Source organism: Podarcis filfolensis (assembly GCF_964270895.1).
Source record: "Podarcis filfolensis genome assembly, chromosome: 16".
Classification (NCBI taxonomy): Eukaryota; Metazoa; Chordata; class Lepidosauria; order Squamata; family Lacertidae; genus Podarcis; species Podarcis filfolensis.
In genome coordinates this window covers 13,111,776-13,135,197 of record NC_139620.1, presented here as the reverse complement: position 1 = coordinate 13,135,197, position 23,422 = coordinate 13,111,776, and the positions used below count along the sequence as shown (strand labels likewise).

At 46.8% G+C, this 23,422-nt stretch overlaps 2 protein-coding genes and 1 long non-coding RNA gene across 7 annotated transcripts; 2 read left to right on the top strand and 1 right to left on the bottom strand.

Annotated features, from left to right (window-relative positions):
- Window positions 1-563: 563 nt before the first annotated feature.
- Window positions 564-23,419, bottom strand: DUSP23 (dual specificity phosphatase 23). 5 transcript variants are annotated; one of them, XM_083591957.1, is made up of 5 exons: window positions 23,149-23,419; window positions 22,967-23,055; window positions 4,484-4,546; window positions 3,498-3,772; window positions 564-1,354 (listed from the first exon to the last, which is right to left on the bottom strand). In XM_083591957.1, the coding sequence occupies exons 4-5, from the start codon at window positions 3,765-3,767 to the stop codon at window positions 1,169-1,171; spliced, it is 456 nt and encodes a 151-aa protein (XP_083448083.1). In that variant the 5' UTR covers window positions 3,768-3,772; window positions 4,484-4,546; window positions 22,967-23,055; window positions 23,149-23,419; the 3' UTR covers window positions 564-1,168. The 5 variants fall into 5 exon arrangements, with proteins under 5 accessions (XP_083448083.1, XP_083448081.1, XP_083448084.1 ...); XM_083591955.1 differs by lacking the exons at window positions 22,967-23,055; window positions 23,149-23,419 and adding an exon at window positions 10,727-10,830; XM_083591958.1 differs by lacking the exons at window positions 22,967-23,055; window positions 23,149-23,419 and adding an exon at window positions 10,784-10,807.
- LOC310752154 lies at window positions 11,038-11,818 on the top strand. The gene is made up of 2 exons (XR_014542857.1): window positions 11,038-11,078; window positions 11,163-11,818. It is a non-coding gene; the product is annotated as an uncharacterized lncRNA (long non-coding RNA).
- LOC310752133 (serum amyloid P-component-like) lies at window positions 13,768-18,542 on the top strand. Its single transcript, XM_083591945.1, has 2 exons — window positions 13,768-13,953; window positions 17,723-18,542. Exons 1-2 carry the CDS (start codon window positions 13,890-13,892, stop codon window positions 18,343-18,345), a joined length of 687 nt encoding a protein of 228 aa, XP_083448071.1. The 5' UTR covers window positions 13,768-13,889; the 3' UTR covers window positions 18,346-18,542.
- Window positions 23,420-23,422: the final 3 nt, after the last annotated feature.

The following is a 23,422-nucleotide window of genomic DNA, read 5'->3' as shown; positions in this document are numbered from 1 at the left end:
AGCGGTACCTATTTATCTACTTGCACTATGATTTTCCTTATTGTAAATGAAATGCAAAGGTGTGCCCTGGATGGAGGCATGCATGGCTATTGGTTTTTAGTATCCCTGAATTTTACAAATGCTAACTGGGTTCTATTCATTGCTATATAATAACAATCTTATTCAATCAATTATATTATTTGTTTTAAAACGTTTTGTAGACTAAAGTGACAACCCCCTCCTCCATTTAATCACCTCTCCACCCCTGCTGGCATGTGGCCCCCAGAAGGTTTCCCAGAAAGTTATGTGGCCCTTGAGCTGAAAAAATGATTCCCTAGCCCTGTGGTGAAATGGTCAGAGTGCTAGACTAGGACCTGGGAGACTAGGGTTCAAATTCCCACTCAGCCATGAAGCTCACCGGGTGACGTTGGGTCAGTCACTGTCTCTCAACCTGGCCTACCTCATAGGGTTGCTGTGGGGATAAAATGGAGAAGGGGGAACCGTATACAACTCCTCAGAGGAAGCACTGGGGTGCGAGTGTAAGAATAAATAATACAGAATAAAATGAACTGAAAGTGAATATGTACAGTTGTCACCTTTGATCGCCTTTATTTCTGGGCGGTGAAGTGTCAAGACAGAAGAATCTGCTGGCTTGTGACAGAAAAGATCACCCCATGACACTCCTTAAATGCACAGACAGTTTGTAAAATGTCTCCTGACTGCCCATGCTGGCTGTTTCTTCCGGGGTGAAAGGGAAAACTCACTGCTTGCTGCCAACCCTTGCAATGGGGTCCTGTTCCCTGAGTATCTGAAACTCCCACAAAAAAATATCAGTCTGTACCCCAAACCAGAAGCCCCCACTAAAGAACTCAAAGCATCTCTTTAAAGCATGTGCAGGGAAACATTGGCCCTCCAGATGTCACTGAACTACAACTCCCATAAGCCTTGGCAAGCAGGGCCAACAGCCAGGGGTGATGGGAGTTGTAGTTCAGCAACTCTGGAGGGCCACAGACTGCCTACACCTGCTTCAAACAAGAAAACCAACCAATCAACAAATCAACCGGCCTCTCCATTTGGCAGCCAGATAACTCTCCCCCAGCAACAGGGGTTACGGTAAAGTTAAAATCCCCCGTGGAGTCAACTCAGCAGCCAACGAGTTCCTACTACCCATCCTCATCTCTTCCTCTGGCTATTTGATACGGTGGTGGAACTGGACAACGGCTTTCTCCTGGTCGTGGGTCTCGATGGAGCCTGGCCGCAGCTTGCGGATCTCGTGGATGGCGTCGACACCAGTGATCTTCTGGGTCTTGGCGAGGTAACAGGCCAACATGGTTCCGGTTCTGCCAAATCCCAGCATACAATGCACTGCCACAGCCTGGTGAAGAGAGGGAAAGCCGCAGCATGAAAGGGCCCCTCCGGCCCGTGAGGAAATTAACATTTGTGAAATTAAAGAGCTCCTGGCATGTCTGCACTCTACTGTCGCATGCTACCCCGACCTCTGAGCGGTGCGAGATCCCAGGAGTTCCAGGCACTTACCCAAGGTTCGTGTTTCCTTCGGAATGAGGCACAGCGGAGACTGTGGTGTAGTTATGATATAGGGTTTATTTACATGTATATACAACCTGAGCCTGCATTCACACCCCAAGAGGGCATTGTTTCCTTCATAGCCACAGCCTTGGATTCAAACAGAAATCAAGAATTGCTCTGCCTCTCTCTTGCTTCTAGATCACATCACTGTAGGTTCAACCCTCACCTCTCATCTTTCTAACTACCAGCCAATTGAGGGGCCCCACCCATCTGCTGTCTCACACAGATCCACTTCCTTTGTTCCCTTGATGGCCCATCACCTAGGCCAACTTGGGTCCCCAGCAGTTTTCGGACTACAATTCCCAGCACTTTTTCCCCTAGAAAAATAGGTGCCGGTAACTTACCATGAAGTTGTTACAGTAGTGGCACATTTTTTAACAACAACAAAAAGAGGTGCCGGTACTGTGTACCCTTAAGTATCCCTTGGGGGAAAAAGCACTGACAATTCCCATCATCCCTGACCATTGGTCCTGCTAGCTAGGGATGATGGGAGTTGTAGTCCAACAATAGCTGCGGACCCAAGTTTGAAAAACTCTGACCTAGGCTACCACCTCACCAGGAAGCTAGCCTGGCTTATATTTTAACACTTGCTGGATCCAGGGGTTAGAAGGCGCTCTGCATACAGTCTACTTCTCCCCAACCTGCCCAAACTCATAACAATATATTTAAAGCACTATTATACCACTTTAAACAGGCATGGCTTCCCCCAATGCACTCTGGGAACTGTAGCTTGTTAAAACCTCTATTCCCCTCACAGAACCACCAATCCCAGAGTTTCCTGGGAATGGGGATTGATTGTTAAATCACTCTGGCAATTGTAACTCTGTGAAGGGAATAGGAGTATCCTAACAACTCTCTGCATCCTTTAAAAAACAATTAATTCCAAGGGTGCTTAGCCATGATTGTTAAAGTGGTATAATAGTGATTTAAACTTCCCAATGGATGGGGCCTTGCAAATCAGTGCCATTAATCTTAAGGCCTCTCTTGCACCAGTGCAAGAAATCTGCTTGTAAAAAAAGGTGGGGTGTTTTTTGTTGTTTTTTTGCAAATTAGGGAAGCATCAGGGAAATGCACTTGAACAGGAAGACATCAGAAGCGGTTTGCCAGGTGGGGTTTCCATTGGGCGGGTCGCTGTTGCTTACCGGAAGGGAGAGGTGAGGTGCCGGATTGGCTCTGCTGGTGCTGTTGCACCAGGCTGAACCTCTACCAACTCCCCACCCTCCCATAGCGACCCACTTGCAGTGAAGCTAGTGAAGCTACTGAGCTGCTTCTTGAACCTACCTATTCCACGCTTTCTGAAACAATGCGCAAGTGGGGAAAAACAGTGACGCATCAAAATCCGTACCTCTCTGAATTTTACAAGGTAGTTTTCCAGTCTAGGAATGTGTACAAATACACGGACACACAAAACGAAAGTGTAAAAATGGCACATTACAGTACAGTGGTACCTCGGGTTACATACGCTTCAGGTTACATACGCTTCAGGTTACATACTCCTCTAACCCAGAAATATTACCTCAGGTTAAGAACTTTGCTTCAGGATGAGAACAGAAATTGTGCTCCAATGGTGCGGCAGCAGCAGGAGGCCCCATTAGCTAAAGTGGTGCTTCAGGTTAAGAACAGTTTCAGGTTAAGAACAGGCCTCCAGAATGAATTAAGTACTTAACCCGAGGTACCACTGTACACTAAAAATAACATACGCAAACACGTTGTATTTGACAAAATTGCTCATAAATTCACACCAAAATTTTCATGGGGATTGTTTTTTAAAATCGCAAACTGATGTGGAAATGTGGAGACTTAAGGTTGGAAAAGAAACTCAAGGAGATAAGAATCCAGCCCGCTACTCAAAGTCCAGTTCTCCACCCCCGGCATAGACAACACTAGACCAGCTAGAGAAATCGCCTTGATACGGTGGCGTGAAAACTGACCTCCCCCTTGGCGTTGGCATCGTCCACAATCTGCAGGAAGCACTGGATTTGCTCAGGTGAAGGCGGGCAGAAGTCGGTGATACGCAGGCGGTGGAGCTGGATGCCGGGGCAGGTGTCGTGGTACGGCGGGCTGCGCTCCGTGAGTGACACCAGATGTCGGATGCCATTTTCGTGCATGTACCGGTAGTGTGCGGGCAGGCGGGGCATGGCCAGCCCCGCCAGCTGGCCTGGCGCTACCCAGGAGAAATTGGGTGGCTTGTCGGACGCCATGGACCCTGTGAGCGAGAGGGAGGGAAAAACCAAAGCGGAGGTAGTTCACCGAAAGGCAACTCCCTTCTCCCTGCCGTGTTCTCAAAAGGCTGACGGAGAATTGGGTGCGGTTCCCCAGCGCCACCCTCTGCGGAAAACTTCGCCTCGGTGCGGTCAGGGTGGAGCTGCCCTGAGTGCAGCCCCGGAGGATTCTGGGAACTGAGCCGCCACCGCCTAGCCCTCAACGCAGCCAAAGGTATTGGGTTGGGATTAAGCGTTCTTAGAACCAAAGCTGGTGTGTGTGTGGAAATCCGCTGCCCGATTTGGAAAAGAAAACAAAACACAGGATGACTGCTGTGCTAACAGAAAAAGGGTGGGGAGGTGCCGGAGAGATCTCCGGCTGTTGTCTTTGCAGGTATTAAAAGCGAACAACACAGGAAAGGGAACAAAAAGGTATTAAGCAAACATTCGCATAGAGAGGCAGCCTGTCTCTGTGTACCAGCTGCTAGAAGACACACAGAGGAAAGCACTACTGTCTTCACATCCTCGTTTCGGCAGGGCCACACTCCTGTCTGGGCAATCTTCTGAGGGCCACATGTCAGCGATGACCGGGATCAGATGCAGAATTTCCACCAAGGTCACTGCCTACCTCTGTCTAATGGTAGGACCGGCCATGGGCAAATTGCTGGGATGAACAAGTAATATTCTGTTATTTGCTCGTTTTGCATCTCACTTACCTCATGGGTTATTGTTGTGAGGAGAAGCCCCTTTTGCAGAGGAGGCAAAAGAAAACTGGAGTGCTGCAAGAGAAAGAAGTAAACACAAGAGATTTTTGTTTTAATTAAGATCCTCTCCGCGGTGCTGACAAATTTACTCCAGCAACCTATTGCAAAGGAAAAACAACAGTCTTGTGGCACTGTGGAGACCCTGAGCTCTTCCTGCTGACCTGTTTATTGAGCATTCATCCAGATTTGCTGGTAGAAAGCTTGTGTGGAGGTTATACAATGTCCACGCTTTACTGAGCACTGGCCCTGATTTGGTTACAGGGAGGACAGACACCGATTTGTCAGTTGATGGTTAACTCAAGATTTTTGGTGCCTTCCACCATCACTTTCTTTACTTTCCTTATTTTAAAAAATAAGTTGATATGTTGCACCAGAGGGAGCTTTAATTGCACCATCTTAAAGTTCTCAAATATGCTTGAATCCCTCCTGGGGAATACTGGAGGTGTCCTAACATAAAGACTAACTGGCATAAGATTATATGGAGCAAAGTAGTAGAGCAATTCATGGTGGATAAAGCTCTCAATGGCTATTAGCCACCAGGACTTGGTTCTCCCCGCACTAAGCTACCAGAAAGAGATAATATTCACATTAGTTGTTCCACCTGCTTTTGCCTCTAGCCCTCCTGGCCATTGGCATGTGGCTCCCAGAAGGTTGCTCAGAAGGAAATGTGGCCCTCAAGCCCCAAAAACATCTCCACCCCTGCGTAAAGGGTCAAAACAGCACTGTCGATTGGTCGTATGAGTAATAAAAATGGCTGAAGTCTCTAAACAAGTCAGCTTGTTCTTGTCAAAGGACAAGAAAGGAGATTCATTAAAAAAAAATCAATTAATTATGGTTTATAGAGAAAAAGAAAACGTAATAAATTTCCCCCTTTTAAAAACCAAACCAAGACTTTTATCTAGATACAATAAAATACAAAGGGGGTGGGCGGGAGGAAGAGAGAAAGAAATAGAGAGAAAAAAGAGAGGGTAGAAAAGAGGTTAAAAGAGAATGATAGAAAGTAAGATTCAGAAAGTAAAGGACTTCCGATTCTTCATCTGCCCGCTATGTTAATGTTTAATGCTGTATTGTGTTTTTAATATTCGGTTGGAAACCGCCCAGAGTGGCTGGGGAAACCCAGCCAGATGGGCAGGGTATAAATAATAAATTATTATTTTAATAATAATAATACTAATAATAATAATAACAATATTCACTTAAAGGAGATTGTGACCAAAAGTTGGGAGGACCTTTCTGAGGGGGAGAGCAGTTGGGATTCCCTCAGAAGGTGGACTCTCCTTCCATGGAGAGCAGAGATTGGCTTGGCCACCTGTCAGGGATTCTCGAGCTGAGATTCCTGCATTTTTTGGGGAGGCGGGGGTTTGGTTTAGATGCCCCTTGTGCCCTTCCCAACTCTACAATTCTAGGATTCACCAAGGAGCTCCTGACAAGCTTCCAAGGCCCGTCAAGCACAGGGGCATGATGGGAATCTCTGGCGGCGGCCCACCCTTGGCGCTTAAGAGAGATGACTCAGCGCCTCTTCCCACAGATAACAAAAGCAGGGGGGATTATCTCCTCTGAGGTCACCGGAGTCAATGAGAAAACCTGCAGAGAGGCTCTCCGGGTGGGATCATGTAATCTCTCTGCCGGTGGAACTACCCAGACCTGAAGCTTTGCAAAGCAGAAGCCAATGGCCCAGGGTGCCGCCATCTTTGCTGGCCCTCAGCCCAAGCAGATATTCCCTGGGTGGCCCCCAGGGGAAGGGGCCTTCGCAGACCCTCCAAATGTCCCTATTTTCCAGGGACAGTCCCGGATTTGCAGAAGCCGCCCCCAGTTTCTGATTTGATCCCAGAATGTCCTGCTTTTCCTTAGAAACATTCCTATTTTCATCAAAGAAATGTTGGAGGGTATGGAGTTATGCAACCCCCGAGCCCAGGAGATAAGTAAATATGCAGCCTTTAGAAGATATCTGAAGGCAGCCCTGCATGGGGAAGTTTTTTAATGTTTAATGTTTTATTATGTTTTTATATATGTTGGAAGCTGCCCAGAGTGGCTGGGGCAACCCACTCAGATGGGTGGGAATAATAATAATAATAATAATAATAATAATAATAATAATAATAGAAAAGGATGTCCCTAGTTTCACCGGAGAAATGTTGGCAGAAAATCTGCTTCAGTCTGCTCAGTGGCAGGAAATCTGCTTCAATCCCTGGTGGCATCCGTTTCGGAGCTCTGCAGGGTCTGGTGGGGACTGCGCTAAGGAAGAAATAAGGATAAATATATTTAGGGCTGCAGATGTACAAGTTCACTGAGTTCAGTGGGGCTTACTCTCAGGTAAGCATGCCTAGGTTCGCAGATGCAGTTTATAATGCCCTCCAAAATGCAACCTTTGGTGTTACAGCAGCCTCTTGTGGCCATCATTGCTCTGTACAGGAGAAGCCAAAATCTTGCTTGTGAGCTTCTCTATTAGGCATCTGGTTGGCCATTGTGAGAATAGGATGCTGGACTAGACCATGGGTAGGCAAACTAAGGCCCGGGGGCCGGATCCGGCCCAATCGCCTTCTAAATCTGGCCCACAGACGGTCTGGGAATCAGTGTGTTTTTACATCAGTAGAATGTGTGCTTTTATTTAAAATGCATCTCTGGGTTATTTGTGGGGCATAGGAATTCGTTCATATTTTTTTCCCCAAAATATAGTCCGGCCCCCCACAAGGTCTGAGGGACAGTGGACTGGCCCCCTGCTGAAAAAGTTTGCTGACCCCTGGACTAGACAGTCTCCCTCTGGCTTGATCCAACTGCACTGCAATTCTCTCTGCCCCCACCTCCTGCAGCCAAGGAAAGATAAATTTCCCTAGTACAGTGGTTCCTCGAGTTAGATACGCTTCAGGTTACATACGCTTCAGGTTACAGACTCGGCTAACCCAGAAATAGTGCTTCAGGTTAAGAACTTTGCTTCAGGATGAGAACAGAAATTGGGCTCCGGCAGTGCTGCGGCAGCAGCGGGAGGCCCCATTAGCTAAAGTGGTGCTTCAGGTTAAGAACAGTTTCAGGTTAAGAACGGACCTCCGGAACGAATTAAGTACTTAACCTGAGGTACCACTGTAGTTAAAGGGCGAGTGGTGAAGGTGAATTTAGGCGCTCACCCAGCCAATTTGAGCATATTACACCAATTTGAACATATTACAGTTTGAGCATATTACACCGATCCTGGCCTGACTGCCAATTAGTTTCCGGACCCAATTCAGAGTGCTGGTTGTGACCTATAAAGCTTTAAACAGCTCAGGACTGCAATACCTCAAGGGCCGCCTCTCTCCATATGAACCAACGCAGACTCTGCAATCATCCTCTGAGGCCCTTCTTCGTGTGCCTCCTCTTTGAGAGGTCCGGAGGGGGGCAACACAAGAATGGGCCTTTTCTGCAGTTGCTCCCCATTTGCGGGATGCTCTCCCCAGGGAGGCTCGCCTGGCGCCCTCATTATACACCTTTAGGTGCCAGGCGAAAACATTCCATTTTAGGCAGGCCTTTGGATTATTAACATCCTATGCTCTTTTAAATGTGCTTGTGCGAGGTATTGGTTTGTTTTGTTCTTTTTCTTGTTCATATTATGTATTTTGTGAATTTCACCTTGTACTCTTATTCTGTAAGCTGCCCTGAGGTCTACAGGGTGGTATATAGATTTAATCAATAAATAACAACAGTAATAATAACAACAACCTGAGCCCCAGGAGATCTGCCTCCTCTCCTCCACCCACCAACACTACATATCTGAGGATCCTTGGCTCTCTCCAAGCCAGCTTCCAAGTAGCGCATTTCTAACATTATTATTATTATTTATTAAATTTGGATGCTGTCCTTCGCCCATTTAGGTGCCAGGCGAAAACATTCCACTTTAGGCAGGCCTTTGGATTAAGGGCAGTTCACAACATAAAATTGCAACATAAACAACACAAAATACATAATAAAAAAACAAACAAAAACAAACCATCCCACCCAAGCATAGGCCTTCTATATAAGTCTGTTCATCCTTTGGGAAGTCACATACCATCCAAGCAAAATATTAAGAGGTGCGTTTCTTTCAATGAAGTACAAATGGAAAATAGTAATTATTATTTGCTTCATATTTTCTGGCATCCTTCCATGGGACAGTCATCCGCAAACCTCTTTCCGAAAGCATTTTATACATAATTTTATATATACATATATTTTATATATACATATATACATAATTTTATGTAAGGCAGCTTACACCATGGAAAGAATACGTACAACATAAGAAAAGTAGTCACAAACTCCCTGTGGAATGCCCTCCCTTCAGACGTCAAGGAGATACAAGAACTATACAACTTTTAGAAGACATCTGAAGGTAGCCCTGTATCTGGAAGTTTTTAATGTTTGATGCTTTATTATGTTTTATATATACTATAAGCTGCCCAGAGTGGTTGGGGAAACACAGCCAGATGGGTGGGGTATAAGTAATGAAATTATCATCACCACCACCATCATCATCAACATCAACAATAAGTAAAACATCAAGAAGTATACAACCAAACTGAAAAACTTCAACATAAATAATGAGCTCTAAAATATACAAAAAAATAATATCAGCAACAACCACCCCACCTGCAACCCCCAAAACAATAGTTCAGGCCAAGGCTCTGTTCAGCAGCCTCAACTTTTGTAGTTGGAGTCAGTCAGGGCCCTGCCCTCCCAGGCCAGGTGGAAAAGGCTCACAAGGCAGGGAGAAGGTATTCCAGGACTCACAGCCAATAGGGGTAAGATTCTCTCTTTCGTCTAATTTCCCCCTCTTTGAAAGCCTTCAGAAGCTTAGCACAAGATAGGGGTAGGGAGCCTGTTTAAATCTCGGGGGGCCACGCTCCATTCTGGGAAACCTGTTGGGGGCCACATGCCAGAAATATGTGTATCCCGAGGCTAAAGCGGGCAGAACATTACTGGTGTGTCTGTTTCCACACGCATCTATCTCCACCCTCCAGCCAGGCAAAAGCACTGAAGGGGGGGAGACGAGAGGAGGGCAGGGCAGAGCAGGGCCAGTAAGGGGTGTGGCTCTGGAGGATGGGGAGAGTCCTGAGGGCCAGGCAGAGAGGCCTGGAGGGCCACATTTGCCTCTGGGCCTGAGGTTCCCCATCCCAGGACTTGCCCCTTTGACAAAGTGCATGAGAGGCAAACATTCTTGCTTGCTGCTGATCTTAATCTTGTATTTTTATATTGCTGTAAGCCAGGATCATAAAACTGTAGATTTGGAAGGGAGTGGGGTGGTTTCTTGGTTTGTTTTTGTTCCAGACTGCATTCTCGCTTTGTTATTTTTTATGTTGTGAACTGCCCTGTGATCTTCAGATGATGGTGGTATACAAATTTAATAGAGGAATAAAATATGTAAAACCTTGTTTGTCAACAAGCTTAGGATCTTAGGACTAGTCCACCATCTTGCAGTGCAGGAATCACAGCTGGGATCTTTGGGGAAGGCAGGTAAGATATCCAAATGCTCCTCCAAACAATACAGTTTTCTCATCACTCTTTTTAAATGTACAGAAAACACTTTGAGGGCAGATTTAAAACCAGGTACTTCATATACAAGCTGCCTGCTTGTCAGTCCTCGGGGCCCCCCCCCCCCGCCCTTTGCTGGACAGACTAAAAATAACCCTTGGCAAAGAGATCTTGTCCCAGGACGACATTGAGGCTGCCCTCAAACGCCTCTCCCCCCCCCCCATATAGTCCTATAGTGAGTCAAATCATTGGTCCATCTCGTTCAGTATTGTCGACACTGACTGGCAGCAGCTCCCAGGGATTTCAAGCGGGGACTTTCTCAGCGCGACCGCAAGATGCCAAGCAGTGAACCTGGGACCTTCTACATGCCAAGCAGGTGTTCTATCACACAGCCGGTCCCACCAGTATCCTGTAAAGTCTTCAACTGGTGGGTCGGGGCAAGCGGACCTGATCTAAGGTGAGTCGCAGGAGAAACACTCTCACCCTGCAAATAGATGGGGGAAATTTAAGAAGTGGGTCTCCAAATGCATGTTTGGGTTAAAAGTGGGTCCTGGGTCTGTAAAGATTGGGTGGCTACCAGCTTTGGGGCATCTACAGGCTCGGCATCCGTGCACGTGCGTGGGCAACGCGCCCTGGAATCAGGGCCTCCTGATCTGCTGCCGCTTCCCCCCTTTTTCTGACATTGTTTTGGGTACCCGATTTCCCGCGCAGTACCTGAAACGAAAAGCAGGGTTGCAAAACAGGAGAAAGGAGCCGGCTTGGAAGCCAGACCGATGCCAAGGGGCGCACTTCCTGCCCGCACAGTGCAAGCGGAAAGGGAACCTCTGCGGATGCCCGTCCTTTGGAGAGCAGAAGAGTGCAAGGGAGCCTCTCCAAATTCCCAACTCTTGCAGCAAGAACCAAGCCGAGCAGAAGGAGCTGTTCAGGGTGGGACTCCCAATCCGCGTCGGGAGGTCTCCACTCTTTCTTCCTGTGGACCCACATGGTGATCGCATTGGGTCAGGATTAACAATCCCTGGGAGCCGGAGAGTGCGCCCCGCCTGCTTTTACGCACGTGTTTGTTATGGTGCGCCCTGTTTGCCATTTACCTCTGCGTGTTTTGCCGCATCGCCGAACACCCACCCACCCGCGTGTTTTTCTTCCTGAGAAGTTGCTGAGTCGGTGCTGTGCGGAGCTGATTCCAGAAGCTGGCCCGTGGGGAGGAAAAGGGGAGGCGGACGATCTGGTGCCCCGGGGATCCCTCAAGGGAGATCTGCTGCTGCCCGCCCCCCCCCCCCCCGTGGCGAAGACCATCATCCTCTGGCCCCTCGGGGTGCTCAGTCTCTCGGGGGTCCTGGCGCAGACAAGTAGGGGGCGGCCGTGGGGGAACGAAGTGGCTCTGCCAGCCCATAGCTCAGGGGCAGAGCCCCTGCTTGGCCTGCAAAAGGTCCCGGGCTCTGGACTACGCAGAATTAGACAAGCTAACAGGAAGGATCCGAGACCCGCGGGACCAGAGGTTTACCGAAGACTGGACTAAATTTACTGAGTATCTGAAAAGTATTTGTGATGATCAGATTACGTTTGTAGGACTACAAGAAGTTCTGTGAGGAGTAATTTAAGAAATATTGTAAAAATGGAAAGGGAGAAATGATTTGTTAGAAAATGTAAAGGCAATATTAAGTTAAGAATTGCAGGAGAAATAATCAAGACGGAAGGCTATCAGAGATGCTGAAGGAAGTCCAAACAAGGACATATGTATAATAATTTGTGTGGTATGTCTTTAAAATTTTTGTATGCTAAAAATTAATAAAAAATATTATATATATATATATAAAAAGAAAGTCCCGGGCTCAGTCCCCGTAGTCGTCCAAGCAGGGTGGGGGAATAGTGGCTCAGTCAATACATTGGTTCATACTGGGACTTGCTGGGACCGGAGAGGAGCTCACAGCCCTGCCGAGCCAAGGGGAGGGTTTCCTTCATCTGTCGTCTGAACCTGGTCTCCGATGGCAGGAACCTTGGGCGTAGCCAAGGGGGGGGGGAGGCAGGGAGTCAGCTGCCCCACCAGCAAGTAAATCAGTAAAAATACTTAACTAACTGAGGTTCTGCCTCTCCTAACATGAAGCCCCCCCCAAAAAAAAATCCTGGCTATGCCCACGTGGGGAGCGGCCACTTTGTCTCACACAGCAGAACACCTGCTTTGCATGCAGAAGGTCCCAGGTGGGAAAGACCCCCTTCCTGCAATCCTGGACAGCTGCTGCCAATCAGCGTAGACAACACTAGGAGGAAATGTTGGGTATATCCGAGCAGGTTTGGAGGGTTGAGGAAGCTGCGGGACAAACTGAAGTGTGAAAGAGTCCTTGATGTAATAATGTATGCATTTTTAATTTCTATACTGCTTTATATTTTTAATAAAAAACTCAAAGCGGTTTACAGCATATTAAATCAATAAAACATTAACTGGGCAATCTTCCTCCGGCCTCATGAGGAGCCTCTTCAGTAGGGCTGGTGAGTGTGGGCCCTGCTCCTAGGCCAGGTGGAAAGAGCCTTGCAGGGAGCGGCCTTCACATAATAATGAATGCATATAAAATGGCCAGCATCAGAATGCCTAAGAGATGGTTGGGTCACGGAGCCTATCTGCTATTAAGCGGGGAGCTCTTTAACCCCTCCCCCAGTTTGTGTGCTCTTCTGGGGTCAGTGGGGGGGCACGTGCCCCTGGGGGTCAAAGTCAGAGGCAGGTGTGGGCCGAGCAAAGAATGGCTTGCTGGGTACAAGCAAATAGGTATTCTGTAGTTGAGATCAGATGTTTAGATGTTGTTGGACTCCCATCTTCCAACATCGCTTAAGGAAGGGGGGTGTGAGAGGCTCCTCAGAGCATATCCATCCTCTCCACAACTGTCTTGAAAGTGTTTGTAGAACCATGAGTTAGGAAGAAACCGAATAGACTCCCTGTCGCAGGCGAAAGGTCGTTTTTTAAAATTAAACATTTGGTGCCTAAAAATGCAAGAACTGCAGATTTATTGATTGCGTATTACATTTATATACCACCTTTATCTTCCAAGGATATCAAGGTGGTGTACATGGTTCTCCTCCCCATTTCATCCACACAACAACCCTGTGAGGTAGGTTTGCTTGTTGTTGTCGTTTAGTCGTTTAGTCGTGTCCGATTCTTCGTGACCCCCTGGACCAGAGCACGCCAGGCACTCCTGTCTTCCACTGCCTCCCGCAGTTTGGTCAAACTCATGTTAGTAGCTTACTCTAAGCTTACTCTAAGCTAAATTGCAAGATGAGACTAAATGGGGAGAAAAAGAGATAAAGCAAAGTCTCTTGTCATCCTCCTGCCAATGAGATCTCCACCTCAAAAGGACCACACGCATAGTTTAAAGGAAGTCCGCAACAGAGATCGGATGCGAAAAAGTTCTCTTTAGGTGAGGTGTTCAGGCGTAAATGAATTTCCTAAGCTGGAAAAAGGCTTTTGGATATCAGAAAACAAACTAAGAAACAAACCCTGAAGTCCACCAGAGAAGTTGCCTTGCCCCTGAGCTATGGCCCTTCCTGTCCCACAAAACCTGGCTAAGAAAACTGTCCAAAAAGGCTCTTGGAATCCAAGGATTGTGAGGAATGGTTTTGAGCTGGAAGGGGTTCAAAAGACAAGCCAGTGCTAGTTGAGGTAGTTTTGAAAGTGGGGAGAGAGGAACAGTTTTGTCAATACGTTGGGGAAATCCCTAGGAAGTAAGCAACAGGAAACTCCGCCTATGCTGGTCAGTTCAGAGATAAATGCCGAGAAAGTTTGCAAAATTTCACAATAGCAGATTGACTTCGCTGAGAACAGAAGTTCCCAACAGAAATCAAAAGCAGATTCTGGGGCCGCTTTGACCAGTTTGTTCTGCGTCCAGCCAGAATGGAGATCCTTCACTCCTCTCTCGTCATCCTGGCCTGCCTTTTAGGGTCTCTGGCACAGGAAGGTGAGTGGCGTGTTGAGCTGTACAGTTGAAATGCCTGTAGCTCTGCACCAGAGCTCAACAGCTGGATCGTCTGCTGTGGAACCACCAGGGCAGGACTTGGGGGGAAAATCCTGGAGGGCTCCAATCGGTTCTGCAGCGATAGAACTGCTAGCGCATTGGAGGGACAGACAGGGTTCTGGAACCTGGGAAAGGAGCCCATGTAGGACAAGGAAAACGCTGATTCTAAACCTCTACTGCCTTGTGGGATATCTTTGGGAGAAGAAAAGGCATATCCTCTTCCAAGGCTTTTAATGTTGAATAGATTATTGTATTTTAATATTTTGTTGGAAGGCGTCCAGAGTGGCTGGGGAAACCCAGCCAGATGGGTGGCGTATTAATAATAATAATAATAATAATAATAATAATAATAATAATATCCAGAGTGGAGTCCCTTAGGTGGTTGGATGGCACATTGTATGCCTTCTTCCAGCCACTCCTGCTGCCAAGCTGGTGCCAAGTGTATTGCTCTGCTTTCCCTTGGACCATATTGGTGAGGCCAAGAGGGGGGTCTTGTCATCTGGGCAGCCCAGGACCTCCATACACACTGCCTAGGCTTGCCCCCCTCACTTTGGTGCAGCTAACGCAGCAGTTTGACTTCCCCCACCGGAGGCATACTCCATTGTCTCTCGAGACCAGGGGTCGGCAACCTACGGCCCATGGGCCACAAGCAGCCCATGGGGGTCATTTAACTGGCCCACGGACCCCCGCCACCGGCTCGGTTGGTTCCCGTGCGCCGCACTAAACTGGCGCAGTGTGGAGCAGAATAGGGACCGCCTTCTGCGATGCTGGCTGGCTTCCCGTTGGCTGTAGGAAGCTCCTGCAGCCAATGGGAAGCTGTGCCGGAAATAGTGTTTGTGCATGTGTGTGTGTGTGTGCAGTCCAGCCCACTGCGGTGTCTGCGGGATTGTGAACCAGCCTAAGCCACAAAAACTTTGTCGACCTCTGCTTGAGACAGATGGACGCCAACAGCATTTGCAAAGCTAAGCGGGGTCCGTATTGGTTTCAAATTGGATGGGGGGTGTTGAGATTCCTGACCCTCGGAGTCCATTCCAACCCTCCAGTTCTGTGATCCTATGAATGAGCAGGAGTGGTCCGGGTTGCAGCAGGGCTGATGTTGAACACATTTGAAGGAAGTGGAATGACACATTGCTATCTAAAGAACTGCCCCTGACCATAAATCTAGAGTGAAAGGGTTTTTTTTTAGAGAGGAGACCATGAGGCCACCGAGTCAGGACTCGAAAATAGCCACTGTGCCGCTGTTTGTGACTCAGAGGCACTTGGAGGAAGGAGAAGATTTGGATGGGGAAGAGCTGGGGTTTCCTGGTGTGGTGAAAGCAAACACAGCTGTGAGATTACTGTCTTGAATAGGCTGCGGGTTGTGAACTTGGATTGCCTTTGTTTAAAGAACAGGAGTGTCCCTTGACTCATTGTTAAGAACAATGCGAAGTGCTGGTGCTTATTTTTAAGTAGTAATGAAACAAAGATTTAGTAAAGAAAAATAATAAAGTAAAATCTAGTAAAGGAAAATAAAAAAACAGTAGAGATTGGTTCTTCAGAGCAAATGAAGGTCTTGCACCTTGCACACTTGTTCTTGTTCATCTGGGCAAATTACTTGAGATTTTTTTCAAACCCTTACTGTCCGCTGTGGTTCAAATATTTAACTATGCATTCTTGTGTTTGTTTACTTGTTTGTTTGTTGTTGTTGCACCTCAGGTTCTGCTTGTGTGCTTCCCTTAGATAGCTAGTTGGCCAATGTGAGGACAAGATACTTGAGGGCCCACTGGTCCGAAATAGCATCTTATGTGCTTATGCCATTTAATCCTGCTGCTTTTTTAAAAAAATATTGTCATTAAATTTATTGTATTTTAATGATTTTCTTCTGACTTTTGCCCATGGATCAGGCTTCCTCAACCTCGGCCCTCCAGGTGCTTTGAGACTACAATTCCCATCATCGCTGACCACTGGTTCTGCTAGCTAAGGATCATGGGAGTTGTAGGCCAAAAACATCTGGAGGGCCGAGGTTGAGGACCCTGCCATGGATTATCTTAACAATGGCATATTGGTGGTTTATGAACGAAGTGATTCATTAACAATACCAGCACAAAACAACTTTTGCATGTAATTCTGCCAGAGTCACAGTTCAACCGTTGGCTAAGATTGTTGGTTTTCTGAGCTCATAATTAAAAACGGTGGAGATCCCACCCAGCCCAGTGTTCAGCCCAGTGTGAGACCCATCTTCTACAGAGGGTGTGATTTTCTATCCCCTTGAGGATAAAGGTGGAGAAGCAGGGCTGACCAAGGCATTTTGCCACCTGAGGCGAGTCAGAAAATGGTGCCCTCTGCCATGTCTCACTCCTACAGAGGGTTTAATGTCACATGCACCCTCACCAAAACTGCTTCTAAGTTGCAGGGCAGGGCATGAGACAGGGTCAGTTCAATACATTTTGCTGCCTGATGCAAAGGACAAGATGGCGCCCTTCCCCAAAGTCCATACACAAGCCAACTGGACTTAATCTACTCCAATACTGGTGAAAGGACTGTATATTCCACTGCACCTGAGGGCAGCAGGCTAACACAGGGGGTACAGAGCACTCATAGCTGTGCTTACTCCCTGCTAGGGCTGCCATACGTCTAGAATTTCCTGGACATCGCTGGGATTTGTCCGTCAAAAATGGCGTCTGAGTGAAATTTTGGAAAATAGCTTGAAATGTCCGGGAAAACCCAGGCGTATGGCAGCCCATATTGGAAGCGTTGATTTGCAAATTTCCAAACACACACACACACACACAAAAAAACCCCCAACAACTTTAAAAAGCTCAACAACTTTGGTCAACGCCCCACCCCCCAAGTCTGGATTTTTACTTTCTGAAATATGGCAACCCTACTTCCTGCCCCCTCATCATCTGCTGCCTAAGGCAGCTGCATCCTTGTGCCTCATCATAGGGCCAGCCCTTCAAAACAACAAGTCCCATAGAAGTGAAGGCATATTATCATATGACCTAGCCTTCTTGCTGATACAGTCATACCTTGGTTCCCGAACAGTTTAGTTGCTGAACAAATTAGCTCCCAAGTGCCGCAAACACGGAAGTAAGTGTTCTGGTTTGTGAATGTTTTTTGGAATCCAAAAGTGTGACGCAGCTTCCGCTTGAGTGTGTCTTTATATGTTATTTTATGTTGTGGTATAGAAATTTAATGAAGAATAATAACAACATACCCTTTAACATTTCTCCAATGAAAACAGGCATGTTCTATTCCATAATAATAACATTTTTATTATTTATACCCTCCCATCTGACTGGGTTGCCCCAGTCACTCTGGATGGCTTCCATCATATATGAAAACACAATAAAACTTCAAACATTAAAAAAACTTCCCTATACAGGGCTACCTTCAGATGTCTTTTAAAGATTGTCATCTCCTTGGCTCGGAGGTTGCATAACTCCATACCCTCCAACATTTCTCTAATAAAAATAGGGACGTCAAAAGGAAAAGTGGGACATTCCCGGATCAAATCAGAAGCCAGGATGGCTTCTGTAAATCCAGGACTGTTCTTGGAAAATAGGGAAGCTGAGAGGGTCTGAAACAACAACAATAGGTCTCTAGGGTTGGACCAAAAGTCAGTGGGCTACAGGATATTAAAGCAATCTCTCAGACAACGTTCAAGTAACACCTGCATGTAGTTATAGGTGTGAGGAAAAAAACCCTTACTCTCTTCTTTTCCTGCCTCCAGACCTTCAAACGAAGGTATTCATATTCCCAGCGAGTTCAAACACAGCCGCTGTGGTTTTGAATGCCTTGTTCCAGGATCCTTTGACCAGCGTCACCGTCTGCCTGAGAAGCTACACATTGCTGAACCGCAACTACGGCCTCTTCTCTTACGCCACACGGAAAAGCGACAATGAGCTCCTGATCTTCAAGCCCAAACCCAACCAATACAACTTTTATGTGGGTGGCACATCGGTGACCTTCAGCGTTCCAGAAAGAATGACCTCTGGACCTCAGTGGGAGCACATCTGTATGAGCTGGGAGTCTGCCACGGGGTTGGTGGAGTTCTGGTTGGACGGGCAACCTCTCCCCCGAATGGGCATGAAGAAGGGCTACTCTATAGGCACAGGCGGATCCCTTCTCCTGGGTCAAGATCAGGATTCTGTTGGAGGTGGCTTTGATATCAACCAGTCCTTTGTAGGAGAGCTCACGGATGTGTACATGTGGGACCGGGTGCTGACCCCAGATGAGGTGCTTCTCATCCGCAATGGGGGCACCCTTTCCGAATATATTTTGAACTGGAGATCCCTGAGCTATCAAATTAAGGGGTATGTCGTAGTTAAGCCTTCCCTGAAGACCATCTACTGAACTAGGGAGCTGCCTTAAATGAAGCCCTTGCCTAAAAAGAAATGGAGTTGTCTTAAAATTATGCAGATTTTCTTCAGGGTGTTTCAGTGGTGACGGTGTTGATCTCAACTCTTTCAGCCTGTGAACAAGTTCCGGGAAATCATACATGCAACTTCTCTTATACCATTGCCCTTCTAATAAAAAAAGATTGCATTTTATTTCCTTTTCCTTTTTTAAAAGATGTTTGTATTGCTGAGGAGAGAATGGGACAGATGTCCAACCAGATGTGGGAATGTTGTGGATACTAGGAGAGGATATACTGATTTAATAGTATCCTTCCTCACTCATGCTTGTGAGTCAGCAGCAGCAGAGTGCATTCCCCAATATATATCAGGAATCTAGTTAGTAGATTCATTTGAATCCCTTTCCTTAAGCAATCCAATCTGGCTTTGTCCAGATTGGGTTTTGTTCCAGGGAAGTCCCCTTTATCCCTCCTAAAGAGAATAAAGACACAATAGCCTTCTTTATAAGAAGTTTACTTGCATTCAGTTCACAGCTGGATCCCTGAAGTCAGGCTTTAGCTTAGAGTTACAGAAAAGAATGTGGGTTCATTCCACATGAGGATTTGAGGTGTGAGAGCCAGCGGACAGCAAAATACAACAGTATCAGCAGAAGAACAGCAAAAGAGAAAGAATGACCAGCCCTTTTTATGGGGTCTCCCAGGGGCACGCCCATCTACCTGGTCACACGCAGGGGGAAGAAGCTCCAGACCAGGTGTGACAGGAAGTCCTCCTGGCTGGAGTAACATCCCCCTGCGTGTCCACTCTGGGCAAACAGGAAGTGTTGTACTTGATTGCTTATGTTACATCCCACACCAGAGTGGTCCAGGCAGGTTTTGGGAGGAAAGTCTTTGTTTTGCTTCTCCCAAAATTTGCAGATGGGGAAGTAGAGTTGTGTGCAAAATGGCCTCTTGGCACCCTCCATCCAGTTTTGGAAGCAGATCACTTTGGGGTTTTTTTTGGGGGGGGTATTTCACAAAATTTCTCCAAGGGTAGGAGAAATTCTCAGGGGTGGCCTCACCTGCACCATTAGCAGCGGTAGTAGCGCAGCTACCTTCTGGACTGGAGAAAGGGAATAAAATGCCGGTAACTGTTTCCACAGATGCATAAAATTGCTTTTACCCCGGTGGGGATATTTAGTAATTTATAGATCTGTATCAAATGGGAACTTCACAGCCAGAACATTTTGACAGTAAGAGCAGTTTAACAATGAAAACAATTAAGTAGAGCAGTCGTGGGGAACTTTTCTGGCTCCTCCCAGGCCAACATTGACAGTAGGTTAGTTTTTCTGTACACACTCACAAGCCGTCCTGTCTTGCATCCAAGCAAGTAAAAGACATCATCACACTTCAAAGACTCATTCTGGCCAAGCAAAGACACTCAAGCGGGGTGCAGAGCGTATTGCAGATATTAATATTGCGCAGCTTGAACCAGTAGGATAAATAAAAACTCTTGGAATAAAAATGGTCCTGACCCATCAATATAATTCGAAAGCTTTACTCGAACTGTCTTCAAACAGACTTAAAACAATAATGAGACATCCAAGTGGTTGCATAATTTAAATGCTTGTCCAAGCATAGGTTCAGCTACTTTAAAACATAATGCAACTCCAAACAGACCAGAAATGAACAGTCTTCCTCTCCACACCAGACTCCATTAAAGTCTGGAGTTGTTTTCTCCCCAGGCAAGACCTGATTACTACATATCTCTACTTGGGTGGTTTTTGGACCCACACAAAATTGTGATTTGCAGCCCTCCCGTATATGTCTCTCGTTGCCAGAGAATTGAAAGGGATGGGGATTCAGCCCTTTGCAACAGACCACCAACCATCAGAGTGCTTCACTCCTGTTCCAGAATATTCTGCGTCTCATGCTAAGCCTACAGGTGACCTTTTTTTTGAAGTAGCAAAGAAGACAATGCACAGTGTGATATGTCAAGCTCCCTGCTCAGGTGGTGGCCACTGGGGGAATTTCCAGACATCCAGCAGTTTTTCAGAGGGCTTTAAACAGAAGAAACACATCTTTGTTTCAGGTAACAGGCACCCTTTGTTTCCAATAAGGGACGTTGTTTTGGCCAAGGAGAGCTCTGACAGCGTGGAATCTTGTTCAGACCTCATGTTTCCCCGTCGCCAAATCATGGCTCTGAGATCAGGAGACGACTTGAACTCCCTCCTCTCTGCTTTTGTCCTTTAATGTAAGGTTACCAGATTTTTTTCAATGAATCCGGGGACACTTTTCAACTTCAATGGATTTTGTATGGGGATTGATTTGTAAATCTGGAGACTGTTCCCGGGAAATGGGGACGTCTGGTAACCTTACGTGGAGTTTTGTCTTCAACACAGCTGAAGACCAAACAACCTAAAACTGATAATTTAGTCTAGGAATGGTGGAAGAAATTTGATTTCATTCACCTTTAAAGGCAAAAGCAATGTATGCAGCGCTTTCCAAAGCAATACGTGAACTGAAACGCAGTTTCTGAATTTTGCAATGCCATTCTACGGCCATTCAGTGTGTACAAGAATGCACACCCTTGGATAGGAGTGGGCATAAACATGTGTATATTAGTAAATAACATACAAAAATGCATTATATTTGAAAAAAAATGCTGTGCAGAACATTGTATGTTACCCAAAATCTTATATAAATGATAGGAAATGGAAATGGACAGATTTGCCCCTCCCCAACACCTCCCCATGGATAAGCAAGAGGCATCATCATAGATCAAGGATATATTCTAGTCAGATGGGAGACCAGGATAAGCATGGTGAGAAGATTAAAATAATTCACACGAAAAAGTATCAAATGAAGCAGAACTGCACACCGGCAAGTCACCAGATATCTCTGTTTCTCAAAGAATGACGTATATTTGTAATGAAATTCCCCCTAACATAATGCATTCCTCCCCACCACCAGCCCCACAAGCTCGAGGGACAGCGGGGAGGCGGAGTGCCGCCTTCCCGCTGTTCCCCGACCTGGTCTTTGGGGTTGGCGGTGGGGGAAAGCAGCGCTCCCCCCCCGCCAGCCCCAAAGAGCAGGTCAAAAGGAACCCAAAGCCTCCAGAGCCCAGCGGGAACTCCCTTGTTCCCTTGAACGCACAGAACGCACCTTGTTTTAGAAGAGGGGGGGACAAGAAAATTTTTTTACCCCCCTGTTCTCCCCCTCCTATGGTCCGGTGCGTCCAATAGAGCAAAAAAAACGGTATTTATTTTTAACTAATAAATGCATTTACATGCAGACTTTACCCTAGAGCAGGTGTGGGGAAACTTTGGCCCTTCGCTTGTTTCTGAACTACAATTTCCATTATCCCTAGCAAATATGGCCAATGGCTAGGCATGATGGGAGCCGTAGTTCAGTAACATCTGGAGGGCCAAAGCCCCCCCCACCTTAGTACATGCCACACGGGACGTGGCAGGATAACTGCATTGCAAAATTCAGAGTACAAATTTCGAAGGATGTCTGGGTTTGGGTTCACATATAGTTTAGGAAAGCGGAAATTAATTATGTTTGTCTTTAAATGTGAACTGAATTGGATTTCTGTCCCTTGGCTAAGTTGGAGGGTGAATGTAGGGAGCCTCCCACAGTCTTGGAGGCTTCCTGCACAGTTCAGGTTTTCCAGAGAGGCAAAGCCACCTGGTTTGCTCAGAAGGAAGGTGTTAAACCAAGCAAAGGTCCAGTGAAGACTAAGAAACTTGCCTGGGGAGAATCCAAGGGCCAGATAGAGATTCCTGGGGGCCACATCTGGTCCTTGGGCCTGAGACTTCCCACCCCTGCCCTAGGATCCCAAGGGCAGAACATCAACATAAAAGCACAGAAGTAAATGCCAGAGGTGCTCTTGTGGATTAAAGGTAAAGGTAAAGGGTCCCCTGTTTTGGGAGACATTCTGCACAGAAACATATTTGTACCTTTAATAACAGTTTTTGTGAGCTCTGGGCTAATTGGTTGCAGCTGGCTATGGCTACAAAAGGAGAAAAGCTGCAGTTTGAACCTTGCCTGCAGGAAAAACACCCACAAGCGTTTCTGTTTGTTGTTTTGAAATAAAGTCTTTATTTAATTTGGTTTTACACCAGTCTCATGGTGTCACAGTCTTCTGTCATCTGCCACCAGTGGAAAATCCCCCTCTAACACCCTGACCATTAGGTCCAGTCGTGACCGACTCTGGGGTTGCGGCGCTCATCTTGCTTTATTGGCCAAGGGAGCCGGTGTACAGCTTCCAGGTCATGTGGCCAGCATGACTAAGCTGCTTCTGGCGAACCAGAGCAGCGCACGGAAATGCCATCCCACCGGAGCAGTACCTATTTATCTACTTGCACTTTGATGTGCTTTCGAAGTGCTAGGTTGGCAGGAGCAGGGACCTAGCAACGGGAGCTCACCCCATCGTGGGGATTTGACCCGCCGACCTTCTGATCGGCAAGTCCTAGGCTCTGTGGATTAAGGGGGCAGTAATCTTGATTGTTCTGTAAGATTATCCCTATGATAGGAAATACACTTTAATAAACTTGCCTCTAATCTTTTCAGCAGCCTTGGCAGGCATAAAAAGCCACCTGAGAAGCAACATTTACCAGAATTGGATAATAGGCAACCTACCTTCTGGACATGCGCTTCTTAAGAACAGGTGCCAGGTAGAAATCAGCAGCCAAGAAGATGGAGTCCCAAGGAGGTTGCCAACAAACACCCTGGAAGGAGACATGAGAGACAAGTGGTGGTGGTCCTATTAAACATATTATTTGTGCTCATATTAAACATAGAAGATTTGTTCAAAACCCCACCTAATTGTGTAACTATGGTGGGTTTGAACTAACATCTAAGAGGGAAGTATCATTCAATCTCCTGGGCATATGAAAAGCTGTGTTCCATGGCTCACCAGCCAAGAACAATGGGAAAATTCTCCCTCCTTGCTCAGAACACCTTGGGTAGGTGAAGCCAATATGTTCACGCAGACCCATTGACCAGGATTCACCAAGAGGCACACGACAGGTCCGAAGGACACCCCAAGCTGAAGGCTGTAGAAGGTGGCAGGTTCAAGGCTCAAAACCTGTAAAA

Bases quoted from the DNA above. Each gene is read 5' to 3' on its own strand.
- DUSP23 (XM_083591957.1), bottom strand. From the start codon at position 3,767: ATGGCGTCCGACAAGCCACCCAATTTCTCCTGGGTAGCGCCAGGCCAG. The intron at 1,355-3,497 runs GTCAGTTTTCAC...TCTCTTCACCAG, and splicing joins ATGCCAACGCCAAGGGGGAG to GCTGTGGCAGTGCATTGTAT.
- LOC310752133 (XM_083591945.1), top strand. From the start codon at position 13,890: ATGGAGATCCTTCACTCCTCTCTCGTCATCCTGGCCTGCCTTTTAGGG. The intron at 13,954-17,722 runs GTGAGTGGCGTG...TCCTGCCTCCAG, and splicing joins AGGGTCTCTGGCACAGGAAG to ACCTTCAAACGAAGGTATTC.